Below are 26,247 nucleotides of genomic sequence, written 5' to 3'. Positions count from 1 at the left end.
CTGACTAAGATACGTAGGGGTTTGGTGCTCTCCTCGTGTGCGGATTTGGGATTCCAGAGATACCTTGCTTGCGATGCTGCGGCTTTTTCTGGGAGGAGGTGGTGCAACTTGGAGGTGGGCTCCACTTCTGGGCTCCAGTGCAAAGCAAGCCGTGTATGTCAGGGATGCTGAGGTGGACAGATGGGACCCTTCTGGTTAACATGCAATACCCCCAACTGGCACCGCTGATTCCCCTCACTGTATATTTTTCTTCAATCGCTGATCACTCTCTAATCTACTGCAGCGCTGACTTATCTGTTATGCTTATTGGCTGCCTCCCACAATGGAGGCTCTGGGCACAGGACTCTGATCTGTTTTGCTCACTGATGTTGGCCAGCAGCAATGAAAGCACACTTGAGTGGTTTGCATTAATGAGCTCCTTTCACATACTTATGCTTCTGGGTTGGCATCTGCAGTGGCGACAACGTTTTCTACACCCTTAAGGATGCTTCCCTACAGCCAGGAGGTGCTCCTGCACATTCAGAGGGCATTTGGCCAAGGAGGGACTGTCACCAGGCAGACTGTCACCAGGGGGAGCTGCAGGCATGTTCTGCGGCTCTTCAAGGAGAAGCCGCAGCAGGCGCTCTTGGATGGAGTTCTGAAGATGGTTATGGGGAGGGTGGGCTTGCGGGAGAAGCGAAGCGTCCTGTCTTCTTCCAAAGAAAGGTGGCTCAGAGAGCTTGTCGGAACTATAGGACTTTGCTTGAGAACTTCCCATTGTGGAATTTGCTGGTATGTCCCTCCTTCTAGAATCTCAGTGATGTCTGATCAGTTTTTAATGATCTGCTGTTTAAACAAGACAGCTTTACATTAACCAAGAGCTAAAATGGATTATGGTGGCAACTACACTGACCGCATGCTTATCATGTATCAGGCTCTGTGCTAAAATCTGAATCTCCCCACAGTTGCATAGGGTAGGTTCTAGACTAATCTCAGTGGCTTCAGTTTACAGAGGCTGATGCCAAGCCTGAGGGTGGCCCCACCTGCCCAGTCATACGGTAGGGGTGCAGGGGATCTGAGCTAGCTTCCCTCCGCTGCTGGAGCAGAGCTCCCCACCGGCATTCTCTGCTGTGGTGCCCTGTCTGAACTCGAGGGGAGGGATCCAGAAGGAAGAGTTTCAGGTCACAGTCAACTGCGATTTGTCACACCCTCCCTGTGAGGGTGCTGAGTCCCGGCACTTGTATTAGTGTCCAGGGCTTTCTTATTTTTTATTTTGGTATCATTAATCTACAATGACATGAGCAACATTATGGTCACTAGACTCCCCCCATCACCAAGTGCCCCCCACATGCCCCATTACAGTCACTGTCCATCAGTGTAGTAAGATGCTATAGAGTCACTACTTGTCTTCTCTGTGTTATACTGCCTTCCCCATGCCCCCCACCCCGTACATTATGTGTGCTAATCGTAATGCACCTTTCCCCCCCTTCTCCCTCCCTTCCCACCCATCCTCCCCAGTCCCTTTCCCTTTGGTAACTGTTAGTCCATTCTTGGGTTCTGTGATTCTGCTGCTGTTTTGTTCCTTCAGTTTTTTTTTTCTTTGTTCTTATACTCCACAGATGAGTGAAATCATTTGATACTTGTCTTTTTCCACCTGGCTTATTTCACTGAGCATAATAGCCTCTAGCTCCATCCATGTTGTTGCAAATGGTAGGATTTGTTTTCTTCTTATGACTGAATAATATTCCATTGTGTACATGAACCACATCTTCTTTATCCATTCATCTATTGATGGACACTTAGGTTGCTTCCATTTCTTGGCTATTGTAAATAGTGCTGCGATAAACACAGGGGTGCATCTGTCTTTTTCAAACTGGGCTGCTGTATTCTTAGGGTAAATTCCTAGGAGTGGAATTCCTGGGTCAAATGGTATTTCTATTTTGAGCTTTTTGAGGAACCTCCATACTGCTTTCCACAATGGTTGAACTAGTTTACATTCCCACCAGCAGTGTAGGAGGGTTCCCTTTTCTCCACATCCTTGCCAACATTTGTTGTTATTTATATTTTGGATGGTGGCCATTCTAACTGGTGTGAGGTGATATCTCATTGTGGTTTTAATTTGCATTTCTCTGATGATTAGCGATGTGGAGCATCTTTTTATGGGCCTGTTGGCCATCTGAATTTCTTCTTTGGAGAAGTATCTGTTCAAATCCTCTACCCATTTTTTAATTGGATTATTTGCTTTTTGTTTGTTGAGGCGTGTGAGCTCTTTATATATTTTGGATGTCAACCTTTTATCAAATATGTCATTTATGTCATTTATGAATATATTCTCCCATACTGTAGAATGCCTTTTTGTTCTATTGATGGCATCCTTTACTGTACAGAAGCTTTTCAGCTTGATATAGTCCCACTTGTTCATTTTTGCTTTTGTTTCCCTTGCCCAGAGAGACATGTTCATGAAGAAGTCACTCATGTTTATGTCCAAGAGATTTTTGCCTATGTTTTTTTCTAGGAGTTTTACGGTTTCATGACTTATATTCAGGTCTTTGATCCATTTCAAATTTATTTTTGTGTATGGGGTTAGACAATAATCCAGTTTCATTCTCTTACATGTAGCTGTCCAGTTTTGCTAACACCAGCTGTTGAAGAGGCTGTCATTTCCCCATTGTATGTCCATGGCTTCTTTATTGTATGTTAATTGACCATGTATGTTTGGGTTTATATTTGGGCTGTCTAGTCTGTTCCACTGGTCTGTGGGTTTGTTCTTGTGCCAGTACCAAATTGTCTTGATTACTGTGGCTTTGTAGTAGAGCTTGAAGTTGGGAAGTGTGATCCCCCCTGCTTTATTCTTCCTTCTCAGGATTGCTTTGGCTATTAGGGGTCTTTTGTGGTTCCATATGAATTTTAGAACTATTTGTTCCAGTTTGTTGAAGAATGCTCTAGGTATTTTGATAGGGATTGCATTGAATCTGTAGATTATTTTAGGCAGGATGGCCATTTTGACAATATTAATTCTTCCTACTCAAGAGCATGGGATGAATTTCCATTTGTTAGTGACCTCTTTAATTTCTCTTAAGAGCGTCTTGTAGTTTTCAGGGTATAGGTCTTTCACTTCCTTGGTTAGATTTATTCCTAGATATTTTATTCTTTGATGCAGTTGTGAATGGAGTTGTTTTCCTGATTTCTCTTTCTGCTAGTTCATCGTTCATGTACAGGAAAGCAACAGATTCCTGTGTATTAATTTTGTATCCTGAAACTTTGCTGAATTCAGATATTAGTTCTAGTAGTTTTGGAGTGGAGTCTTTAGGGTTTTTTATGTACAATATCATGTCATCTGCAAATAGTGCCATTTGGACTTCTTCTTTACCAATCTGGATGCCTTTCATGTCTTTGTTTTGTCTGATTGCCATAGCGAGGACCTTCAGTACCATGTTGAATAAAAGTGGGGAGAGTGGGCATCCCTGTCTTGTTCCTGATCGTAGGTGAAAAGCTTTCAGCTTCTTGCTGTTAAGTATAATGTTGGCTGTGGGTTTGTCATATATGGCCTTTATTATGTTGAGGTACTTGCCCTCTATCCCCATTTTGTTGAGAGTTTTTATCATGAATGGATGTTGAATGTTGTCGAATGCTTTTTCAGCATCTATGGAGATGATCATGTGGGTTTTGCCTTCTTTTTGTTGATGTGGTGGATGATGTTGATGGATTTTCGAATGTTGTATACCATCCTTGCATTCCTGAGGTCTTGATCATGGTGTATGATCCTCCTTATGTGTTTTTGAATTCAGTTTGCTACTATTTTGTTGAGTATTTTTGCGTCTATGTTCGTCAGGGATATTGGTCTGTAATTTTCTTTTCTTGTGGGGTCTTTGTCCAGGGCTTTCTTAACAGCTACAGACTTAGTGGCTGAACACAACAGAAATTTGTTCTCTCCCAGCCCTGGGAGCCAAAAGTTGGAAGTCACGGTGTGGGCTTGGCTGTGCCACACCAGAGGCTTCAGGGAGCTTCCTTCCTGCCTCCCAGGTTTTGGGGCTCCGGGCAACCCTGGGTTTGTGGCCGTGTCACTCTGACCTCAGCCTTTCTTCAAGTGGCCCCTCCCTGACTTTCTCTCCTCTTCTTCTCTCTGTCTTTTCTTCTTATAAGGATGCTTGTTATTGGCAGCCCGTGAATCCACGATGATCCCCTCATCCTACTCTCCTTAACTATGTCTACAAAGACCCTTTTCCCAAATAGGATCACATTCACAGGAATCTGGAGTTAGGACATGGATGTATCTTTGTAGGGACCACAATTCAGACCATTGCAGTGTTTATTCATTTCCTTAATATTTGAATACCTAAAGGGGACAGGAGTCTAGGAAGGCAGGAAGTACTCTTTATTGAGACCTATGGTGTGCCGTGCATGAGCAGGGCTAACGTTTATTGAATGCCTGTTCTGTGCCAGGCACTTTCCACGTGTTAATGCATTTAATTCTGTGTTCAGGGCAGTGACGGGAGTGGGACTGGGCTGCAGACTGCGGATTCTGCTCTGAGTTTGCCAAATTCAGCTGGCCTACGTCTGTGGAGCAGCTGAGCCTTTCTCAGGGCCTGAGGCCAGCAAGGGAGAGATGGCCCTGGTCACAGCCTCTGTGGTGGATTGCTCATTCTGTCTTTCTTTTACAGATGGATGAGATCAAAGGGAAAGACCGTGTGATCCTGGCCTTGGAGAAGGAACTTGGCGCACAGACTGGGCAGACCCAGAAGCTGCTTCTGCAGAAGGAGGCCTTGGATGAGCAGCTGGTTCAGGCCAAAGAGGCTGAGCGGCACCACAGTAGCCCAAAGAGGGAGCTCCCGCCTGGCACAGGGGACATGACAGAGCTCATGGGCTTCCAGGTGAGGGGACAGCAGCCCATGGGAGCTCTGTCCTTCCCTCTTTGGGCCATTCTTCCAGTCACCTTGCCTGCCTGCTGCCCCTATTCTCTCTCCCTCCCCTCCACCCATCTGTCCACTCTTCCTTACCCCCTCCTCCCTAGATTTGCTGACAGTCACTATGTACCAGGCTTGGTGCTGGGCACTGGGGTGAACAGCTGGCTGCTTTTGCCTCCCGTGGTCTTGAGCTTGTTGAAAAGAAAGAAATGAAGACATCAGGGCAGAGGGTACAGTCAGAGCACAGATAGGGGCCCAGGCAACACAGGACATGACTTAAAGTCACAGTCCTGAAGGATGAGCAGGAGCTTAGCCAGCCGATGAGGGCATTTGGGGCCACAGCTTGGTACTCAGCAGGCACAGAGGAGGCTGAAGCAGCCTGTCGGCCTTCCTTCCTTCCTTTCTCCCTCCTTCCCTTCATTCACTCCCTAAATATTCGTGTGTCTGTCACACGTGCTGTGCGCAGACACCATACAAGGTGCTGGTTCTCAGTGGTGAGCAAGATGGGCATGGCAGGTCTGGAGGAATGTCCTGGCATGTCAGTGATGGGCCTTCATAGGAGGTGCACAGGGGGCAGGGGCTTGAACGTGAAAGTCCCCAGAGACCGTGTTTCACTTAGGAGACATTGGAGGGTGTGAAGCCTCATCACCTTTCAGATGATGTCTCCGCCAGTCCCTGGCAGGGCTTCAGGGTGTCGTCCCTGCCGCTCAACTTAGGGGCGCCCCAGCGTGGCGTGAGGTCCTGCTGACAAGGAGCTCACCTGTCATGTGCTGTGGATTTTCTAAGAAGGGTCTCTGAAGGGCTCCGGATCATTGAAGCTGCTGCAGAGCTCACTTGTATCTTGACTCTTTTTAGGATCAACATATGGATGAGCGAGATGTGCGGCGATTTCAACTAAAAATTGCTGAACTCAATTCAGTGATACGGAAGCTGGAAGACAGAAACACCCTCTTGGCAGATGAGAGGAATGAACTGGTAATCAGCCCCCAGGGGGACAGATGGCGCCTTGTAGGATAGGAGGACGCAGCCCCGGGCTACAAACACTGCCTGGAACATAAAGTTGATGCAGAGGCCTGCTGGTTTCTTTGCTTGCTTTCTGATTAAAAATCTAACGCATGCTTATTGAAGACCACTACTGCCCTTTGTTTCTGCAGGAGTTTATCCTGAGAAAAGAACTGGAGAAGTTAAGTGGGCAGTATGGAGAACATGATCAATGCAGTGTTTATAACAGCACCAAGCTGAGACCAGCCAGCAGCCCAATTGTTCAATACTCAGCTTGGATCCGAGTAGTTATGGGACATTTATACAGTGAATTGCATGTAGTCATTTAGAATGATGACATAAATCAGACTAAATTGCCATGGAAATCTGCTCATGGTAAATTAAATGATAAAAGCAGTTTATAGAACAAAAATACACTTCATTATCCTGGGTGTTGAAAGTTGTTTTAGGCAGTGTGGTTATGGATAATTTTTACTGATTGCATATCTACTTTTTTTTTGCGTAAAAGTTTACAAATTCCTAATTTTAAAAATAATGAACATGGACTTCTGGTTAAAAAAAAAACTAGCTAAAATAGCAATTTCTTGAATATATTTACATTTGCTGGATAAACAGCTCAACTAATATTTTTATATGATGGCAGTGAGTACATACACTTCCTGGCAAATGCTCATAATATTTCTGTTTATTCTAAATTTTATTATGAAAATAAATCTATCTATATAATATTTGGAAAACATGGGAGATGGAAAGTATTAAGTGTCACCTTTTCACAATTTTAACAGGATCAAAAATCCATTTCCTTTGGTATTTTTAAAGACGTATTTTCAGATGGCTTTAATCATACTGGACATCTAATATCATGTTTCCATTTTTCACTTAAATATTCAGGTGATTAAGAAAATCCCTCATGAGCTGCCTTATAGTTTACTAAGTAGATCAGGAAAAAAATACATTTTGCTTGAAATAATTCAGGCCTCACTGAAGTGTTTAAAGTAAAAATTAATAAGCTTGCCAGCACTTAAAACTTAGAATCATGAGATAACCGTAATTAACAGTCTGAGGTCATTCTTACATGTTCTTAATGCTTATGTAAAAATCAACCCCCTCCAGGAGATTTTTTATTGTTTTGTGGTTAGAAATAGGATATTTTCCCTACGCCTCAGCTGGCTTTTTTTGGCCTGATTTATGGATTACAGCACCCCTCATCAATGCCTAAAGATGCCTGTCTCTGCTCAGAGCTGCATCGTCCCCCTCGGTGTGGACATACCGTGGTTTGGTCACTCCCCGCCGCTGCCCCTGACAGATGGTTAGACTGTTCCGGGTTTCTCTGGTGCTATAAACCACGCCACACAGTAGATAGAATTCTCTCTTTACTCACATGAACCTTTCCTGCTGTGGGGTAGATTTCCACAAGTAGAATGTGTGGATCAAAGGCACATTTTACGTTGTAGTGGATAACATCGGTGTTTTAACATTCCCAGCCAGGTGGCTAAAAGCAGAGGTCTGCCATCAGTCCCTGCACTTGATTCTTGGTTCTAGCACTTCCTGTGTGACCATGAGCGCATCGCTCCCCCTGTCTGTGGTCTCTGACTGGGGGTGGGACAGCCCCGCTCCCGGGGTTGTGGTGAGGGGAATGAGAGAGGTGGCCTGGTAGGGCTGGCCTGGTGTGGGACGTGGCCAGTACTTGATCCGGGCTCTCATGGTGGTTGTGATACTGATGGATAATTCAGTTGTTTCTAGTTTTCCTCCATTAAAATAACCCTGCAAAGACCATCACCATTCCTCTGATTCTTACAAGTCTATGAGGCAGGCACTGTCTTTATTCCCATTTTATAGATGATGAAACTGAGGCTGAGGACTTGGTGATGGTCATGCAGCTAGAAAATGAACGTGTCCCCGAGGACGCTATCCTCAGATGGAAAAGGGGCGCCTCTGAGTGTGCAGGCTCCCTGGTCCCTGCTCCCCTGCTGACCTCCGTCTGCTGTCATTTCTCACATCTCTGTCTCACTGGACTGGCCTCCACACAGCAGAGTGAGGGATTGTTCTGGAAGTCAGGCCCAGCCACAGAGTGCTCAGGGCTCTCCAGCTCCCTAGATCGGGCGTCATGTCCCCCACCGCTTCTCTGCCCACCACGCTCTCTGGGTTCCCGCTGCGCTGAGGGTAGCTGTACCAACAGCCGTGTCCTTGGCTGTGCTGACCTCTGGACATGTGGCTCCCCATGAAACGTCCACCCACACCCATCTCACTGTGTTATTCCCTCATTACTGCCTGTGCCCTCTTCCCCCATCTGTTGGACGGGCATCCGTCATGGCATCCCTTTGACCCAGCCCCCAGCGTGGCACCCAGGCACAAGAGGGCCCCCCTGATGCTGATCAGATGAGAGAGGAAGGACACCCCACCCGTCAGAGGGACTTGGAGCGTCCCAGCGGGCAAATACTGCCCCAGTGAACTCTGTGCCCCCAGCACTGAGCCTGGCACTGGGGGGCTCAGGTGTTACCTGTTGCCTGAAGAGTGTCGTGCTTTCTGCTGCATCTGCACCTGGGGAGGACAGGTGGCCAGGAGTAGCTAGGTAGCGGGAGTGTGCCCAGAGGTGAAGGAAGTGTGACCAGGGCACACGGCACAAGTCGCTTGCCAGCAGGTCACCTGGAGGCGGGTCCGTGGCCTCACTGGTGGGGCAGCAGCTCCCCCCACCCCACCTTACCCAAGGCCCTTGGAGGCCCCAGTGGGACACGGTTGGGAAGCCAGGGGCCTGTGGGCACCTTTTGGTGTTTGCACCATCTAGCAATGGTCTGAGGAAGGCCCGGTCAGATCTCCGTGGGCCTCTGCGCTGGGACGTCAGCAGTCCGCTGGGCCTCACGGCCGCCTGGCCTCTGTGTCTTTCCGATCGTAGCTCAAACGCTCCCGTGAGACTGAGATCCAGCTGAAGCCCCTTGTGGAGAAGAACAAGCGGATGAACAAGAAGAATGAGGATCTGCTGCACAGCATCCAGAGGATGGAGGAGAAAATCAAGAACCTCACGAGGGAAAACGTGGAGATGGTAAGTCGTTGGCTGCTGCGCACCAGCCCTGGAATTCTGTCTCTGCTGGGATTCTCCGCCCCGCCCCTCGCCCTCCGCGTTCCCTGGGACGCTCCCATCACCTCCGCCGGGAAGCTCATGAGCCGTCTGTCTGCACCCGTCCCTCCTGTCTGCTTCTCTGGACTGTACAGGGCTGCTGCCTGGAGGGACCCCGCCAGGTGACACCAGGTAGCTCGTCTGCCCCTCAGCTCTGATTGCCGCCCCTGTGCACTCAGGCACACACTGCATTCCCTCTGCGCCTCAGGGTCTTCACCCGTAAAATGGGAATGAAAATATCAAAATGATCAGTGAAAATGTCTGCAGCCAATGGGGTTTTCGAGAGGCAGGATAAACAGCAGAGAAGGGCCTCGCGGAACAGCCGGCTCCTTCTGGAAGCTCAGTCGGTGACCCCATGACGGTGTGTGCCCCTGTGCATAAGGGGTTTATATTTGCTTTCACAGCAGTGATGGGTCTTTGTGGCCAGGGTGGCGCCCTGGGGCTGGTGGCAGATAGACTACACTGAGGTGCATTGTCCAGAGCCCTGTGGCTCACCCCCACTTGACTGCTGAGGCTTTGAGAGATGGGACGCCTTTCCCCTGTGCCCCTGTGGGTCCAGGTGTGTGATTACAGCTCATGGCCTGCTCACCTCCCCGCTGCCAAGGCCTCCCACCCCCACTGCCTACCCACCCTTTCCGGGCAGGGGGCCATGTCAGCTGCGCCTCGGGCTGCATTCTGGTCTGCAGCCGTCCCCTCCTCCAGCCTGGGGACTAGGTGGCTGTCACCCCTCTGCCCTTCCTTCCATGTCCTGGCGCCCACCCTGATGCACAGTGGGTCCTCACACACGCTGTGGGATGCGTGGCCCTGCAGCGCTCTCTCCCCTTTGGCTGCAGAAAGAAAAGCTGTCTGCACAGGCCTCCCTGAAGCGCCACACTTCCTTGAACGACCTCAGCCTGACGAGGGATGAGCAGGAGATTGAGTTCCTGCGGCTGCAGGTGCTGGAGCAACAGCACGTCATTGAGGACCTTTCACTGGTACGTCTACACTCGATGGCTTGCCAAGTGACCCAGTGTCAGGAATGGCATCACAGCCTCAGGGAGACACTGCCCAAGTGCAGGGGGTCTCCCGAGTCCATCCTCATGGGTGCCTCCCTGCTTTCTTCTGCCGGAGGCAGCCCGGCTTCGTCTCAGTGACCTTGCTGGTGCCTGGGGGCAGTTTCCATGGCTGCTCTTTGCCTCGGCTCTTCTCCCTGGTGTGCTGCTGTTAGGCAGCAGCCTCAGCTTTGAGAATGAGTCTTGTGGCCTTTACAGAGTGGGTGTGATCTGTCTCTGGGAAGTTTAATTTTTTTGTTTTAGCTTAGTTGTTGCAGACCATGAACTTGAAACCTGAACCTTATCATCAGACTAGAATTTGAAGGGCTTGCTAAGACTCTGTGTGTGCATGTGTGTGTGTGTAAGATTAAGGGGAGTGGTAAGTATGTCTTAAGTGGATGGAGCGCTGTATCCAGAGAATTCCTGTAGTTCCCTGCGAAAGGAGCTTAGGTACCAGTGAGGGAGCATCCCTACTGAACTTCAGATGGATCGTAGGAGAAAAGTGTTTTCTACTTGCCCAACAGGAAATTGATGGTTCCATCCATGGGTCTTGAAAGAGTAGATAAGCCAGGGATCAAAATTCTAGAAAAGGCTTTGATTCTAATTGTCAAAGTCACTTTGCTTGCCTATCTATCTCTTTAACTCCTTCCTTCCCTCCCTCCCTCCCTCCCTCCTTCCTTCCTTCCATCCATTTATCTACCTTCCTTCATTACACAAAAGACTTGATGCAACATAAGATGAAAAAAAAAACACACTATAACAAGGGTATAGTTAGAGGAGGGCTGATAAACCAGTAAGACGAGAGAAAGTAGATAAGTAGATAGCAGCATCAGTCAGGATCCAGAGGGACAACTGGGTGGACCTTAAGGGCTGTAGCCAGGCACCAGATTTGTCTGAGTTTCCTGGCAGCCAAAGGGAAAAGCAAGACTTGATTAGAAAGGAGAGAATTTGCTGGTTTTGTCCTGGGCAGAATGCGGCTCCTCCTGCTACTACCCTTCAGATGCTCTTTCTACTGTCAGCAGCCACCAGGCACCCACAGTCTCTTGTTTTTTCCTTCAGGAAGTACTGCAGGTTCCAGCCCCAGATAGCAAGGAAGAACCTGGGGATCAGAGAAGTGAACCCATTCCCCAGCTAGGAGGAGACCCATGGGGGTTTGGCCCCGCCTCTGTTTGAGCTCAAAGCCACAAGCCTTTCATTCTCTGCTGTGGTCACCAACAGAGCAGACATCTGGTCAACACTGCCTAGGGATTCACAGCTTCCCGCCCCCAAAGCAGACCAGCTGAAGTTTAATGGGACTGGCAAATTCTGGCCTTTTTTCTAGAACAGGCCAAGTCCAGTTAAGGACTTCAGTAAATGATACAGCTCCATAGCTCTCGGTTCTAAGAAGCAGCCATCACTTGGGTGTGCAGAGCCCGGGCTAACCTGGGCCCAGTGCTCAGCAGCTCTGTCAGCGCTTGGAGCACCAGCTGGGCTGCTTGGTGTAACATGAGGCTGGCTGGAAATGCCAACAGTTGTGTTTCCTTCTAGGAGAGAGAACGGCTCTTGCGCTCCAAAAGACAACGTGGGAAAAACCTGAAGCCCCCCAAGGTGAGCCTGTTTGCCTAGGATCTGCAGGGCACGTGGTCCGGGGAGAGGGGAGAGGCTAGCAATCCATAGAGGGGTCTGGGAGCAGAGACACTCACATTTCTGCATGTTTGATGGTTAAAAAACTTGTTATTTCCAGCTCTCAAAGCAACAGAAATTATGGCATGGACCTGGTTGTTATAATTTACTCATGGAAAACTTAAGGGTAATTCTATATTTAGGCTTCAGGGACTTCTCACCAAAATTAAAAACATAAATACTTAGACCTTTTGAAGGATTTAAAGGACACTCAGGCTTGGTTTACAACATGTTATATACTCTGTTTTGAAAAATCAGTAGCTTTGAGATTTTCTGGAATAATGTAGAAGAGTATTCTTTTTGCAAAATGTGTTTTTATAGAGACAGTATCCAAATGTCCTGGCAGAGAGAACAGAGCTGGGCCTGGAAAGCTCAGACACCCCCAGGACCAACCTGGACTAGAAAAGAGCAAATTAGGGCAGGTATAAAAAAAGACTTAGTTTGCACTTAAATGCATAAACATTGTTTTTCACTGCCACAAATATGTGGGCCTGCTCTTTTTTATTGAACCAGATACCCCCTTGGCTTATCTTTTGATAGAGATAGGGTTACAGAGATCTATTTCTCTTCTCTAATGAAAAACAGAAGTGTAGATGTGATACTGAATGGCCACAGACATATGGCTTCAGCATCAGGGTGACAGCAGGGAGTGGTGGGGACTGTGGCAAACTGGACCCTAAATATCAGTTGCTGTAAGACAGTGAGCCAGATGGTGTCAGATAGTTCAGTCTTCCAAGAGAAGTGGAAACCCTTATGCATTTGTATCCTAGGGCTGCTGTTCCAAAGCGCCATGAACTGGGAGGCTGAAGGCAATAGACATTTGCTGCCTCATAGTTTTGGAGGTTGGAAGTCCAAAATCAGGGTGTCGGTGGGGCTGCGCTCCCTCTGAACCCTGTAGCGGTTCCCTCCTGGCCTCTTCCTGGTTCTGGTGACTTTCTTTGTGTTGCAGCTGCGTAACTCTGACCCCTGCTTTCAGGGTCACATGCCATTTTCTCTGTGTGTCCCTGTCTGCATGTGGCCATCTTCTTATCAAGACACCATCATAATGGATCAGGTCCACCCCACTCCAGTATGACCTTTCTGTACAGACCTTATTTTCAAATACGATCACATTCTGCAGTATGGGGGGTAGACTTCTGTAGACCTTTTGAGGGGGACCCAAGTCAACCCATAATACCTTGCTCTGTGTAAAACCCGAGAATTTTAAATGCTGGGGCAGATGTTTATAATGCACTGTGGGCCAAATACCATATATCTGGAGGTCAAATTTGGACATTTGGCTAAGTGGGTATTTATACCATCTCATTTAATCCTCGTAGCAACCCTGTGTAGGTGTCACCCTGTGCATTTTATGGAACAGAAAGCATCTGAATACACAATATAGAAATAACTCAGAGGGACAAAGTAAATTGACAAGACTGAGATTCAAACCCCTCTGGTGCTCCAAGGCCCAAGCTTGTACCACCGAGTCAAGCTGAACAAGGTACTGATCTCTACGCACTGACATTAGAAACCTAGAAATGGGAAGTGGCTCAGCAGAACTTGTTTAAATACATATTTTTATGATGGAAGCTTTATAACTGCACTACAGACTGCCTGGGAAATGGACCGTGATTACCCCCACCCCAGCAGTCCCTCCCCATGTAACAGGGTCAGTATTTTAATGCAGTGCCCTCTCCGCACCCCATCCGCGTTCTGCTGTTCCCTTGCCTTCATAATCCAACTGTAACTGCTGGACACACTTTCGCATCCTGGCATTTTACCTAACATTGTACTATAAAGCATTTATCCGTGTTACAGTGCTGTCATCATAAATACAAATTTTTATGGCTACATAATCCGTGGAGTAGATGGGCCATAGCGTTGTTTACGTTCTATGTCTGTCGGGCCTGGTTGCCTTCCGCGCCTCACAGGTTTGAGTAACGCTGGGATAGGTGTGTCTGTGCTCAGGAGACAGCTCTTTCTGCACTGCTCCCGCTTTAGTGCCCGAGTGTTGACATCTCATTAGGTGACCACCCCTTCCCTATTGTTAGACTTTCTGCTTTCTTAAAACGTTGCCACCACACACTCCTTTTGTCCTGTGTCATCGGTAGCCTGGATCACTCCCTGGATAGGTTCCCGGAAGCTGAAATGGGGACAAGAGGGTGAAGGCTTTGATGGGGAGCATATGCCCCCCTCTGCTGTACAGCTGCCAGGAATGTCTGTGAGGGCCATTTTCACCATGGGACATTTGTTTAAAAAGCAACAATCTAAAGCTCTTAGTTTGTCCCATAAAGCTTCTGGGTAGGGTTTTTGGAAAACCCACTATTGGGCCATGACTGTATTTTTTCAAACCTGTATCAGAATGCCTGGACTAAGAAAAGATTTTGTTTTCCCTTCTCCTGCCTCCTGAGTGTTTATGGGGAGAGAACTTTACAGAGGCCCGGAGCTGACTGGGGACCTGCTAGGCTCTCGTGTGTGGCAGGCAAGGAGGGCAGCGCCCGTGCGCTTCTTGCCGTGTCCTGTTCACTGCCTGCATAGAGGAGGCATCCCTGAAGCCTTGCTGACTGAGTAAACAAATTGCTTTCACCGGAAAAATGCACTTGCACAACACGGCATCATCCCAGAGGGCTGCGTATGTTTGGTCACTGTGATTGACATAGTCCAATGCCACTAGACGTGGAGTTTGGGAATCTCCGTGAGGGCGCCCCTGCCCTGGCTTGGGGTCTGTCTCACTGTTGCTGTAAACCCTGGCATCTTCCCTTTTGTATCAAGATTCAGTGCAGAACAGCTTTCTGCCCATGCTCCTATTCTATCCTGGCATTGTCTGGGGCCAGATGGGCTGGAATGTATGGATCCATCAGGGACCTGAGCAGGTCCGCAGTCCCCCAGGGCCGCCTCTCACGTGTGGGGGTTCCATCCAGCTTCCCTTTCAGCTCCTCCACAGGCCTCATAGATTCCGTAGTTCTGTTTCCCCGCAAATGCCTCCATCGTCTGTTCCCTGTGCATCCATGCACTTTACCGCCTCGTCAAGGTCTCTGCTTAACAGAGTATCACACTGAATGCATTGAAGGTTCCAGAATTTTCCAGAAGTCTGACAGCCCATCTGTGTCCTCTGGCTATTGCATGCCTCTTGGACTCTGCAGGTCCCCCGTGAAGGGGCTTCTCCAGTTCCACACCCACACTGCAGTTTGTTGAAGATGAGAGCCCTCAAACTCCAGGGGGCATTCACATCCCTGAGGGGGTGGCTGGTCCTGCCTCACTGGGCTTCCGGAGGCAAGGCTGCCATTGGCCGACTCTGCCTGGGTCCCTACTAGTTCAGCCCCCAGTGAGGGGTTGCAGGAGAAAGACCCTAACCAGTTCTCAGGCCCTGTCTGGGGAGGGGACTTCTCTGTGCAAGGGCTGGCATCGGGCCTAATCCAGACAGCCCCTCACTGGTATTGCATCAGCTGCCTTCAAAACTTGCTATCTAGCCACAGACAGTTGTCTCGGGAGAGAGTTGAGCACGCGAGCAATGGCTAGAACGAGTACAGTTTGCTCCCACACCTTGGCGGAAGTGGAATTGGGGTCCTGATGAGAAAGTGTAGCCTGCAGCCACCTGGGAGTCCGACCCAGCTCCGAGCCATGTGGCAGTGATCTCTGGGAACATCGATTTCCTGGTTCTTAACACGAGTATCGCATCCACGGGGTTCAATGCCATCAGGATCAGTAAGTTACAGTTTCTCCTTCTCCCCTCACCATAAATCAACTTCTCCCCTTTGGCAGGCCCGTCCAGTGCAGATTCCCAGGCCCTCCCAGTCTAACGCCTGTCCTCCGTGTTACGGGCAGCCTCAGGCAGCAGGGAGGAAAGGCCTCCAAAGTCTCAGGACACTTGCTCCCCTTCCGGGGCTGGTTGGGAGGATCCCTGGGAATCAAAGCGCCACCAGGAGGGTCGGCCCTGCCTTGACCCCAGGCCCCAGTGCTGCAGTCCCCACCTCCCCAATGCATGCTGCTCTGTTGTCACTGGGAAGTGGCTGGTGCCTGTGGAGCTTCTGGCAGGTCACTGCTGGTCAGTGGGTCCTGCATCCATTCTGAAAGGACACTTAGGGTCTTTCCAGAGTTGCCCCTGCACCCCCCAGGGCCAAGCCTGCTGCCTGGTGGAAAGGGGCACTGCCCTCACCTGGCCGGGACGCCCCAGCACGTTTCGTCAGGTGCACACAGTTTCCTTTTTGAAGAAGCTAAAGGATCTTGTTTTCTCTTTATGGTTGTTTCCACTTGACTTTAGCCCTGAACAGCCCTTCCCCATGACCCTGTCATCAGCCTCTGAGTGAGGTGAGGGCTGCGTCGCGCCTTGTTTATCCATCTACGTGCAGCTCCCAGCACCGCGCCGCCTACAGCTGGCTCGTGACGTCAGCTGAGGGAATGAATATTGTTTGTCCGAGTCCTGCCTGTCTGCGTGGCCCTGTGGGTGGCAGGCAGCTGAGGGATTTTGCTGGGTATACATTTCCTGAAAGGGACAAGGGCTTGTTCCATAAGCTGGGCAGTGTCCCCGTCACCTGTCCCCTCCTCCACAACCAGGTAGGTGGCTGAGTCCCATAGCAGGAGCACGTGAGGCCCCCAGGGGCTGGGCTCGTGGGCCCTTTGGTAAAGCACTCGGGGGAAGATCTGGGTCCTGGAGGCAATTGTGAGGACACAGGGCCTGTGTCCTGGGCTTCACCCGTGCAGCTGAGCAGCACAGCCACGCACACGGTCTGTAGGATCCCGGCCTGGGCAGTGCCGGGAAGCCGGAGAACAGAGCCTGCTCAGGGTACTTCATCTGGCATGGCAACGGCCAAGGGGACATCCAGGTCACCCCTGAAGACTTTGGAAGGGACAGGAAGTTATGGTGGTTCCAGGCAATGTGTCCAAACGGGGCAGGAAACCCCCGTCCTGGGAGTGAGCGTGCGGGGGAGCCTCAGTCCTCGGGAGGGAGAGGAGCTGGCTGGGGCAGGTCTGCAGGTCCTGGGCCCCCTGCCTGGGATTGCGGGGGGCACCCCAGGCCCAGTGAGGAGGGACCTGAAGCAAGTCTCCCTGATTCCAGGCCTGTCCCTCCCGGCCTCTGCTCCCCTGCCTGTCTGAACTGCCTTCCTTTAGGCCCTTGTCTGCTTGTCCTGGGATCACTGAACCGGCTCCCTGGCTGCTCCCCTGCCTGCAGCATCTTCCCGTAAACCCTCTGCCGGCTCTGCATTCCCCAGGACGTGAAGTTGGAGCTCCTTGGCCAGGCCCTCAAGGCCTCTGGGATGCAGCCCCGCTCACCTGCTTTATTCCCCTCCTGCAGAGCCTGGCTCCCATCCCTGCACCTGCCGGGCTGCCTCCTCTCCAGACCCCCACTTGGGCCAGCGCCCTGCACTTCTCTGCTTGCTGCCCCCACTCCTTCAAGTTTGGCTTTGCTGTCCTTTTCCTCGGAGCCTTCACTCCTCCCACGGGGTTGGACCCCTTTCTCTGGGCTCCTCAGCCACCTGCCCCTTCTGTCATGGCGCATGGTATAGCATCTTACTGTCAGTTCCTCACCTGCTCCCATGGGGCTCAGTGCTGGGGGTCTCGTGAGATGCCTGAGGTTGAGGGAGGGATGATGGGGGTCACATGCTCTGGCCGGCAACCCAGGGAGCAGTGCCGGAATCCAGCCTGGGCTCCCCAGTCGGGCTCTCTGGGTCAGGTGCTGGGGAAAAAGCAAAGGTCATTGTCATGAGACATCCTGCTCTGCCTGAACCAGCGCAGGGCCTGTGGCTACTCGTGTCCACTGAGGGCTCAGTGGTGAAGGCCAAGACAGTGTGGCTCTCAGCTCCTCCCAGCCCCCTAACCTTGTGTCATTCATTCTCTGTGGAGCATCTGCCTTGACCATGACGAATGTCAGATGGTGGGGCATAGTGGGGTGTCTCCACTCCTGAGGAGCTTCAGGCTTGGGGGTCTAAGTCGGTCCAGCAGCCAGCCCAAAGGGGTACATCTCAGGGTTTCCACAGAGCCAGGAATCCATTTGCCAGGCAAAAACTGTCTTTGGCTTTTCTTGAAGGTCCAGATGCAAAGCAGCTTGGGGAGAAATCAGCCTTTAGGCCAGTCCCAGAGCCCAAGAGCCTGCAGACGGCTTGGTTTCTAGGATTACTTCCCACTCCTCCATTAGCCAAGATTCTTTCTACTGCTGGTTTCAAAAAATCAAAGTCGTTTAAGCAAAGAAAGAAATTTGTGTGACTGAGAAGTCTAGAGGTGTCCAGCTTCAGGCATGGCTGGATCTAGCTACTTACCCAAATTGTCAGAAACCTGTGTCTCTGAATCTTTTGACTCTGCTTTCCTCTGGGCTGGCTCTTTATCAAGCAGGCTCTCCTCATGTAGCCTGAACAGCTTCAGCAGCTCCAGGTCAGCTGTGTGCATGCCTAGCAGCCTCTGTGGTAAGAGGGCATCTTTCCTTCTCAGTGTTCCCAGCAAAAGGCCCAGGCTGGTGCTGCTTGGCTCAGCTTGGTCTCAGCTCATCCCTTAACCAGTCCGACCTCTGCTGGGGGCACTCACTTGGAAACACTTAGTACTGAATCGAACAGCATGATATGGTTACACAAGCTCATATCATGGATGCTTTGAAAGGCACAGAGTATCAAGTATTATGAAAGTTGCAATATATATATATATATGAGCTTGGCTATATGTATTTTTTCTTTTATAATTTACACTTTGCCTTTTGATGTTGCTTTAATATCTATCAAAGTACAGGAGATTTTATTCTTTTATGGTAAAATCTGTCTATTCTTTTCCAATATGGGCTTTTTACCTTTGAGGTGATGTCTAGAGAAGCTTCTATGAGAAATGGGCGGGGCACTGAAGGCTGGTCCCACTGCTGTTTTTCTGTTGGGGAGTGTTTGTGTCAGTCTATAAAAATGGTAAAACAAATGTTGAAGGAGGGGGTTCTGAGAAGCCAATGCCTTTAGCTGCTCCGGATGCACATGGGGTATTCAGGGGTCAGTACAGCCATTTCCCAAGCACGGGAGGCGGAAGGCACCTCCTCGTATGCATCTCTGGTCCTGAAGAAGGCTTCTCCTGTCACAGCTGCTCGTGCTCTTCCCAGGGGCTCTTGTGATCACCCAGGGACCTGGGCCTATGGAGTGGCACTGACAACAGGGCAGCTGAGGGAGCCGGGGGCCGGGAGGAAAGCCCTGAGAGAATCAACCAGTGTGGAAGCCATTCTGTGTGATAAAGTGCCCCAGCCTGGCTCCTGGATCGGCCCTAGAGCTCGCATCCCCGCGCGTAAAGGTGCATCTCCTGAGCACCCCTGTTCCCAGGACTCTGCAGCAGACGGGTCTGCAGTAAGCCTCAGAGACAGTGGCAGAGGAAAAGAGAGCTTTGGGGAAGAGCTGGTACTTTCTCCTAGGACTTGAGAGAGGCCTGGACATCAATGTCAGGGATGTGGCTCGTGGCTCCCCCGACACACACAGGCTAGTGGGTCCTGCAGCTGCATCCCGGCCATGGAGTACATCCTTTTCGTGCTGTACTTCTCCTTCTTTCTCTGTCTCTGTGCCCTGGTGTGTCTGTACTTTTCTGGCTGCCAGGAGATGACCTATAAGCACGAAGGTAAGCAGCCGGCTTTGGGGAACTGTTTGCGGTTCTGTGCAAGTTAGTGGCTGTGACTGGGGCTCTTTCCCGTGGCAGCAGTTGTTGGAAACAACAGTGAGATGAGGAGAGAGGAGGCTGGAGTCAGGTGGGGGCTGTTTGTTTTGGAGGCACCCCCTCTTTTCCTCAAGGTCCGATTGGATATCCTAAATTAGCGCCTCTGTGTATTTGAAGTAAACATGGGAAAGAAACATTTATTTTTTAGTCATTTTTTCCCAAACTGCATTTAAAATATTTGGACTGGTTTGTAGGAAGGAGTCAGCAAGGCACGACTTTGGGGGTAAAGCAACGGACGTCTGGAGGAGTGAGCCCCCCTTTACATAGAGGATGTGCTTGGAATGAGCAGAGATGAAAATGTATGCTCTTAAATTATCTTTTCTTAGGAGATGCCCAGAAAATATGAGGATGAAGGAGACTGAGAACTCCACTGTTTCTTTCATGCTGCGCTTTAAAAAAAAAAGCCCATTATGAGCCAGCATTAGAGGAAATGATGTTTTTCCCTTTTTTTTTTTTTTTGAGAATGAGAAGCGATTCTCTCCTCATTCCTTGGAAGCAGGTGTTGTCATTTTCTCATGTGTTTTGAAAACATGAGTAACTGATTGTCCTCAAAGAGAGACAGCCACCAGATTCTCACTTTAAGTATTAAAATGTCTTTTTCTATTGTGTTTTTTTTTATTAACAAACATACATTTGTAGTACATTTTGGCTTCCATGCAATGTAGTCATTAAAAAAAAACAACTAATCCTTAGAGGAAAAACAAAGTAACCCAACCCGTATGTTACACAAGGTCTTCCTGGGTGGTCCACAGGCCACCGAGTGCTGCTGTGGGAAGTGTGGGCTGCACAGCTGTGGATCCGCTGCCTTGTGTCACCAGATTGTAATTTGTATTCAATCTCCAGCAGCACGCTTCCAGGGAGTCTTTGTCTCTGGGGCCACATACTTAAGGAGGCTCCACTTGGGTCTGGGGACAGGCTGTTTAGCAAGGCAGTTGTACTTTCAAAGTGCGTGTGCAATGTCTGCATTTAAAGCCCTATGTTAGGGCGTGTGATTGAGTACCTAACTTCCTGCCCTGTGAACTACTGAAAAGTGAATCCTCCTGGGTGATGGGACACTGAGTCTATTAGCCCCCAGAATGATCCGCAGTGCTGACAGTGGGCGGTCACAGCTCGGTGTTGTGTCCCGATCCTTTGGAGCGTGTGTGGCCTGATAGTTCCTGGGGCTTCATCAGTGTGCCAGGCTGGGCTCTCCCTGCACCGCAGCTCACTGCCAGTTGGCACAACAGCTCACACAGACCTGTCCCCAGACGCCTTGCAATTAATGGTGTTTACGAGAAATAAGGTTGGCTGAATGGCTTCTCAGAGAAATGAGGAGCCTGGGGCTCAGGCAGGTGACCTGCATGTGTACCGAGGAGCTTTGACTGCTGCAAATAGGTCAGTGTCACTGCCTCCCAGAGAGCATCGGCAGCGTTTTTGATGCATAAACTCAAGTGGGGTTTCTCACCTGGAAGGGAAATTTGAGTATATGATTGTCTCCAACCTCTGCTTGGAGAGAAGGAATCATTGGAAATTGATGCAGCCTAACAGGCCCTCACATTCCTACCGGGTAGATTCACCTGGGTACAGGTGGCTGCCCCGCTGGTGCTGGCTGTGTGCGCGGAGGACAGGGAGGCCATGAGCAAGCCTAAAACTACTTGTGGGTAAACAAGTTAGCTTGGCTTTGAGTTCATTACCAGAGTCATGTTTGCAAACACTCAGTTAGCAGCCAGTATTTCACGAGCGTCCTAGGCCACAGGCTGAAGTAGGGAGCAGAAGAGCCTAAATCCCTGCCCTCAGGGAGCACAATCCCTGTTCACATGGGGCTTACATTCTTGAGGGAGGAGACAGGAGTAAACACATGAACAAGACATGTCTGGTGTCAGGTGGTGATGGGAAGAAACAAGGAAGAAGGAGTGAGAGATCAGGTGGGATAGGTCAAGAAGGGCTTCGATGTGGGGGCCAGGGAAGCCTCTTCACCCCAGGGAAGTGAGGAAAGGGACATGTAGATTCCAGGGAAGAGCATCTGGACAGCACAAAGGCCCTGGGGCAGACGTGTGAAAGGGGCAGGAGTGTGCTCCGCAGTGTGGCTGGAGCCTAGAGGTGGAGGAGGGGCTGAGGCCGGAGCGGGTGGGGAGGTGAGTCACGCAGAGCCTGTGGACTGCAGCGGGGACACTGGCTTTTACCCGGGTAGATGGAGAGCCACTGGGTTGTGAGCAAAGGACCAACATGACATGACTTCCATTTCAAAACAGGCCCTCTGACTGCCAGGTTGAGGGATGAGGGCAGGAGCAGGGGAGGCCAGTAGGAGGCGGTTTTAATGGCCTCCGTGAGAGATGATGGGGCATGGACCAGGAGGGGGGTATCTATTGATAGAGGGGGTGAAGGGTTGGGTTTCTGAGTTGACTTTCTCCCAGAGAGGTGTCAGAGAGCAAGTGGGGGCCGGGAGGCGTCCAGGTCTCTGGCCTGAGCAGCTAAAAGGCCGGAGAGGCCAGTGACAAGCATGTGCTTGATTGTGGAAGCAGCAGGTTTTAGGGGTGAGTCGCTGTCCACTAGACCCTCACAGAGCTGTTGAGGTGGCCAGCTCATGAGCCAGGAGCCCAGGGAGAGCAGTACCTGCCCATGTGTGCTAAAACAGCAGAAACGGGGCCCAAGGTGCAGTTGGTCCCCGGAAGGACAGATGCCAAATGCAAGAACCGTGTGGGTGACACTCTGCCGTCAGGTGCCTCCAGAGCCTCTTTAGAAACACTAACTGTACAAGGAGACAAAGAAAGCCCAATCTTTCCCCCTCTGATGCCTGAATTATTTGTTAATGACATTATTCATTGTGGGACCAGCCACATTGTCCTTACATTTGGGTGCCTGAGGTTGCAGGCATGTACCGGCGTCAACAAGTAGGGCAGGAGCGCGCGACCCCTCTGTGGGCTCCAGAGTGTGGAAAGGCTCTGGGAAAAGCCAGGTTCTGGATGAGACAGTGGGAGCCTGGGGCTGGGCTCTGGATTTAGTTAGGGTTCTTTCTTCATGATTGGGAAAAGCATTCATTGATTATAAAAACAAATAAAAGTCCTTTTCCAGGGCTATTTTGTAAACACAAAAAGCCAACATTCCTGAAACATGGGAAGCTGGTCGGATACCTGGTGGTTGATGTCTGCAGCCCCAGGGGACTGAGGCTCCTTGTGGCAGGGGGCCCCGGGCTTTGACCCGGTTGCACCTGTCGGGCCCCAACCCCATGTCTGACCCATAGGAGGTGCTCAGTCAGGTGTTTGCTGTTGCATAAATGCATGCATGAATGAATGAAGCCCCATGTACTGTGGCATTTGGGGTAGAAGTGCTGGGTAGGGTAACCGGGAGGCTGGCACACAGAGCATTAAGATTGCCTTACTCTGAGTGATGGGTGAATGAGGGTCCATTGTACTACCTTCTAATTTTATAAATGTTCCAAGTTTTCTAAAATAAAACGTTAAAAACTGCCTCTTAATGCAAGTGTGGTGAGGACCTGGGCCACCCACTTACCTGGCTGGCCTGAGCCCCAGGGTGCATCTGACCCTTTTGTGTACAGAGCTAGGCTTGACCTCACTCTGTGCTCGTGGGTGAGGTGGGGCTCTGTGTGTTCGATGGACGAGAAGGCTGGTGCTCCGAGAGACTAGGTGACTTGCCAAAGGTCAGCAGCTCCCAAGCCTGGAGCCGGGTCGGGCCAGCGCACTCTGCTGCATGCCACCCACCCCACCACCCTCACCCCTTTCCCACCCAGTGAGTTACGAACCCCCCAACCATCCCTTGGGATGCTTTTGTGGCCAAGATGCCTATGGCAGCCCTCTCTGCCTTGGGGTTGTGGGGCTAGGGGACTTAGCAATTTTGAGTCCTTTGCTAATGTCATACACATTGCCTTTACAGAAGCATGTTGTGGAGACATTTTTTGGATTTGATGAGGAGTCTGTGGACTCAGAAACATTGTCAGAAACATCCTGCAACACAGACAGGACGGACAGGGCCCCAGCCACGCCTGAAGAAGACCTGGATGATGTGAGCACATTACCCCTGAAACACTGCGGGGGCACGTCTGGCCTCTGGCAGATGCCAGCGTTGCTCTACTACCTAAAGAGTAAACCCATGCCACAGACTAGTGGCAAGGCAGTCCCCACTCAGGCAGGCCAGTGGACGGTGAAGCGGGTGCTGGCAGCACGTGGGGGTCCCTTTCCTTCCCCCAGAGCTGGTTTCACAGAGGAAGTCTGGGGTGGTCTTGGTTACTTACCCTTTGCAATTAAAATTGCTGCTTGCTGGTCTGTCCCTGGCCCCCCTGTGCACGTGCACGCACTCACCCGGCACGGCACCCTGTAGAGACCGCATGCCTGCCTTGTCGTGATAAGGTGACGTGGCATTGTAGGAGCGGATCCAGGTGGCACTGACAAGGGCAGAGGAGCAGGAAGAGCAGCTGAAGCCCGCTCAGCCCGAGGTTCCCATCCTCAAGCTCTCCTGACCGCCTGTGCACACGCAGGTTCACCACGGCGGCCCTGAGTGGGCTGGACCCACAAAGGAGGGGCTGTGCTCTCCCCCACCCGCCCCTCCTGGTCGACCTCTCCTAGGACTGAGTAAAACACGCCCACTCCAGATGCAGGCTTTCTGATCTGCTCTCACCAACGGCGTTCTGCACCGCGGCACGCCCCACACTGCCACCCACCAGCACGCCGGGTGCGCGCGCTCTGTCTCTCTGTCTCTCCATCTCTCTCTCTCTCATGCATGGGCTCACACAATGCACTAATGAACGGGCTCCCATGACGGGAGCTCACGGTTCCAGTTGTTCACAACTGCAGGCAGCGTGCCAATGCTCATCCCGCATTTGCCCCTTTGCACACTTCAGTTATCCCCTTGCAGGAGTCCCCTGCAGGGGAAGGGCCAGGGGAGGGCACAGTGTGAACACCCCAGCAGCTGCGCTGGCCCTGGGTCCCCTCGCCTTTCCCTGGTGCATGACTCAGGCAATTCCCAGGGCCTCCAGGAGTCCAAGGCTGCGCGCTGGCAGCGGAGGCGGTGTCTCCCCACAGCCCTTCCCTCCAGGGTCCCAGTGCGTCCTGGCAGAGCCCTGTCCAAGTGCTTGTTGGCAGCAGTTGTAAGGGCTGGACGTTCGCTTTTGCTACCTGGGCCCTGGTGCTCGGGGCCACACGAGTCACATACCTCATTATGGTTTTCTTCTCGGTGGTGTAAGACGACGAGCAGAGAGGAAGCGGACCTGAGGTTCTGCCAGCTGACCCGGGAGTACCAGGCCCTGCAGCGGGCCTACGCGCTGCTCCAGGAGCAGGTCGGGGGGACGCTGGATGCTGAGAGGGAGGCCCGGGTAAGTGCGGCGGGCCCAGGGCAGGGGTGGGGCTGTGCAGAAGGCCCCCCTACCCATACCCTTGCCAGCTGTGTGAGTTGATCGTGGTTTCTCTGCCTTTGGCACTTGGAGGGGCCTTTGGGAGGTGATGAGGACACATAGCAAAGTGTCCCTTGTGGCAGTGTCCCAGAATCTGGCAAACCCAGTGGGAACCATCTTTCCGTCCTCGGTGTGACGCACACGTTGCCAGAAGAAATGGTGCTGCTGTCTAACAAGCAGCTGTTTGCAGGACGGCCTCAGAATCTGGGTCAGGAATGAAATCACGGGCCCGGCGAACCTGCAGACTTTATACTCCTCTCCCTCGCAAGCTGAGAAGCTCCCCCGGCTGTCCCCGTGGCGCCCCTGCAGAGACTGCCGTGGAGCTCCCAGCCCTCAGGCACTCTGGTCTCTGCCGGCCACTGGGTCTGGGTCACCCTGGCCCTCGTACTGGGCTGAGCTCTGCCCTCCAGTGACTTCCACTCACCAGCCCTTTGGGAGTCACATAGTCCAGGCGCTGCTTGCCCTTCCTTCTGAAAGTGAGGGGACGAGGGAAAGAGCACTCCCCGCCTGGTGGCAGAGCTTTACCTAGTGTGGCCTCCATGTCATTCCCACAACAGCCCTTGAAGTAGGAGGTGGCACTGAGGCTGGCAGGGAGGGAAGCCACTCTTTGTGCCACCAAAGAGTTTGGCTGTGCCCTATAGGTCAAAGGTGGTAAATGGCTGGGTTTCATTTGGGCTGAATCTTGTGGCTTTTATTGAAAATTTCATCTAGTTGCCAATGTTTAAAAGCCAAGAAATTTCACATAGAAATCCAGATTCCTGGCTGTTCCTGAAAGCTCAGGATATCTGGCAACACCAGCCTTGATCTACATGGTCACGCTGGTCTGAGTGGCAGTTTCCTTGAGATGTGCTTCCAATTGGCCACAGTTGCCACCACTCCCTATTACCCCACAGTCAGCTTCCTTTATTTACATTACCTCCCTGATCTTTGAGGTATTTTGGTTTCTAGCTTTTGCTGTAGGTGATAAAGGCCCATGAAATTGCCTGATCAGGTATGAAGGTGCCATAGTGTTGGTGATTACAACCACTGAACTTGGTCAGAGGCCAAGGTGGGGACCCTGGCGTGTGTGGCTTCTGGCCCACTCACTTGAAGAAACTGGTCCCCTCCCCAAGTGTCAATGTCCTTATCTATTAAGGAGGGGTTAGAATGGGTGACCTCTCAAAGCCTTCTAGTTCTTAAAAGTTTTATATCTCTAGAGGATAGAGCCTGTGGACAGCCATGTGGGCCAGGTTTGCACTGCTGGACCTGTCGCTAAGGTCTGGACTGCAGCATGGTCCTCTCCACGTCTTTGTCACCCATTCGAAGGGACCTGATCACTTTCTGGCCTTTTTTATTCCAGACTCGGGAACAGCTGCAAGCTGATCTGCTGAGGTGTCAGGCCAAAATTGAGGATCTGGAGAAGTTACTGGCTGAGAAGGGACAGGTGAGCAGGAATGGTCCCTCGCTCTGTGACTCTTTGTGTTTCTGTCCCCTTGGCGGTGTCCCTGTGGCCTTGGTGCCGAGGGAGTGTTCTGTCGATCTGTA

At 51.1% G+C, this 26,247-nt stretch overlaps 1 protein-coding gene across 3 annotated transcripts in view; it reads left to right on the top strand.

Moving 5' to 3' along the window:
* The window catches only part of JAKMIP1 (janus kinase and microtubule interacting protein 1), a 135,518-nt gene that overhangs the window by 82,785 nt on the left and 26,486 nt on the right, over positions 1-26,247 (top strand). For all 3 annotated transcript variants that reach the window (XM_036991153.2, XM_036991147.2, XM_036991162.2), the window contains 8 exons: positions 4,641-4,850; positions 5,739-5,858; positions 8,779-8,925; positions 9,834-9,974; positions 11,559-11,618; positions 23,211-23,339; positions 24,517-24,645; positions 26,063-26,146. In XM_036991153.2, the coding sequence (XP_036847048.2) occupies positions 4,641-4,850; positions 5,739-5,858; positions 8,779-8,925; positions 9,834-9,974; positions 11,559-11,618; positions 23,211-23,339; positions 24,517-24,645; positions 26,063-26,146 (1,020 nt within the window). The remainder of the gene's footprint in view (positions 1-4,640; positions 4,851-5,738; positions 5,859-8,778; positions 8,926-9,833; positions 9,975-11,558; positions 11,619-23,210; positions 23,340-24,516; positions 24,646-26,062; positions 26,147-26,247) is intronic.

The sequence above is a fragment of the Manis javanica genome, chromosome 5, assembly GCF_040802235.1.
Source record: "Manis javanica isolate MJ-LG chromosome 5, MJ_LKY, whole genome shotgun sequence".
NCBI classification, from domain to species: domain Eukaryota; kingdom Metazoa; phylum Chordata; class Mammalia; order Pholidota; family Manidae; genus Manis; species Manis javanica.
Note: the sequence above shows the minus strand (reverse complement) of the source record. Positions and strands in the feature narration are given on the sequence as shown.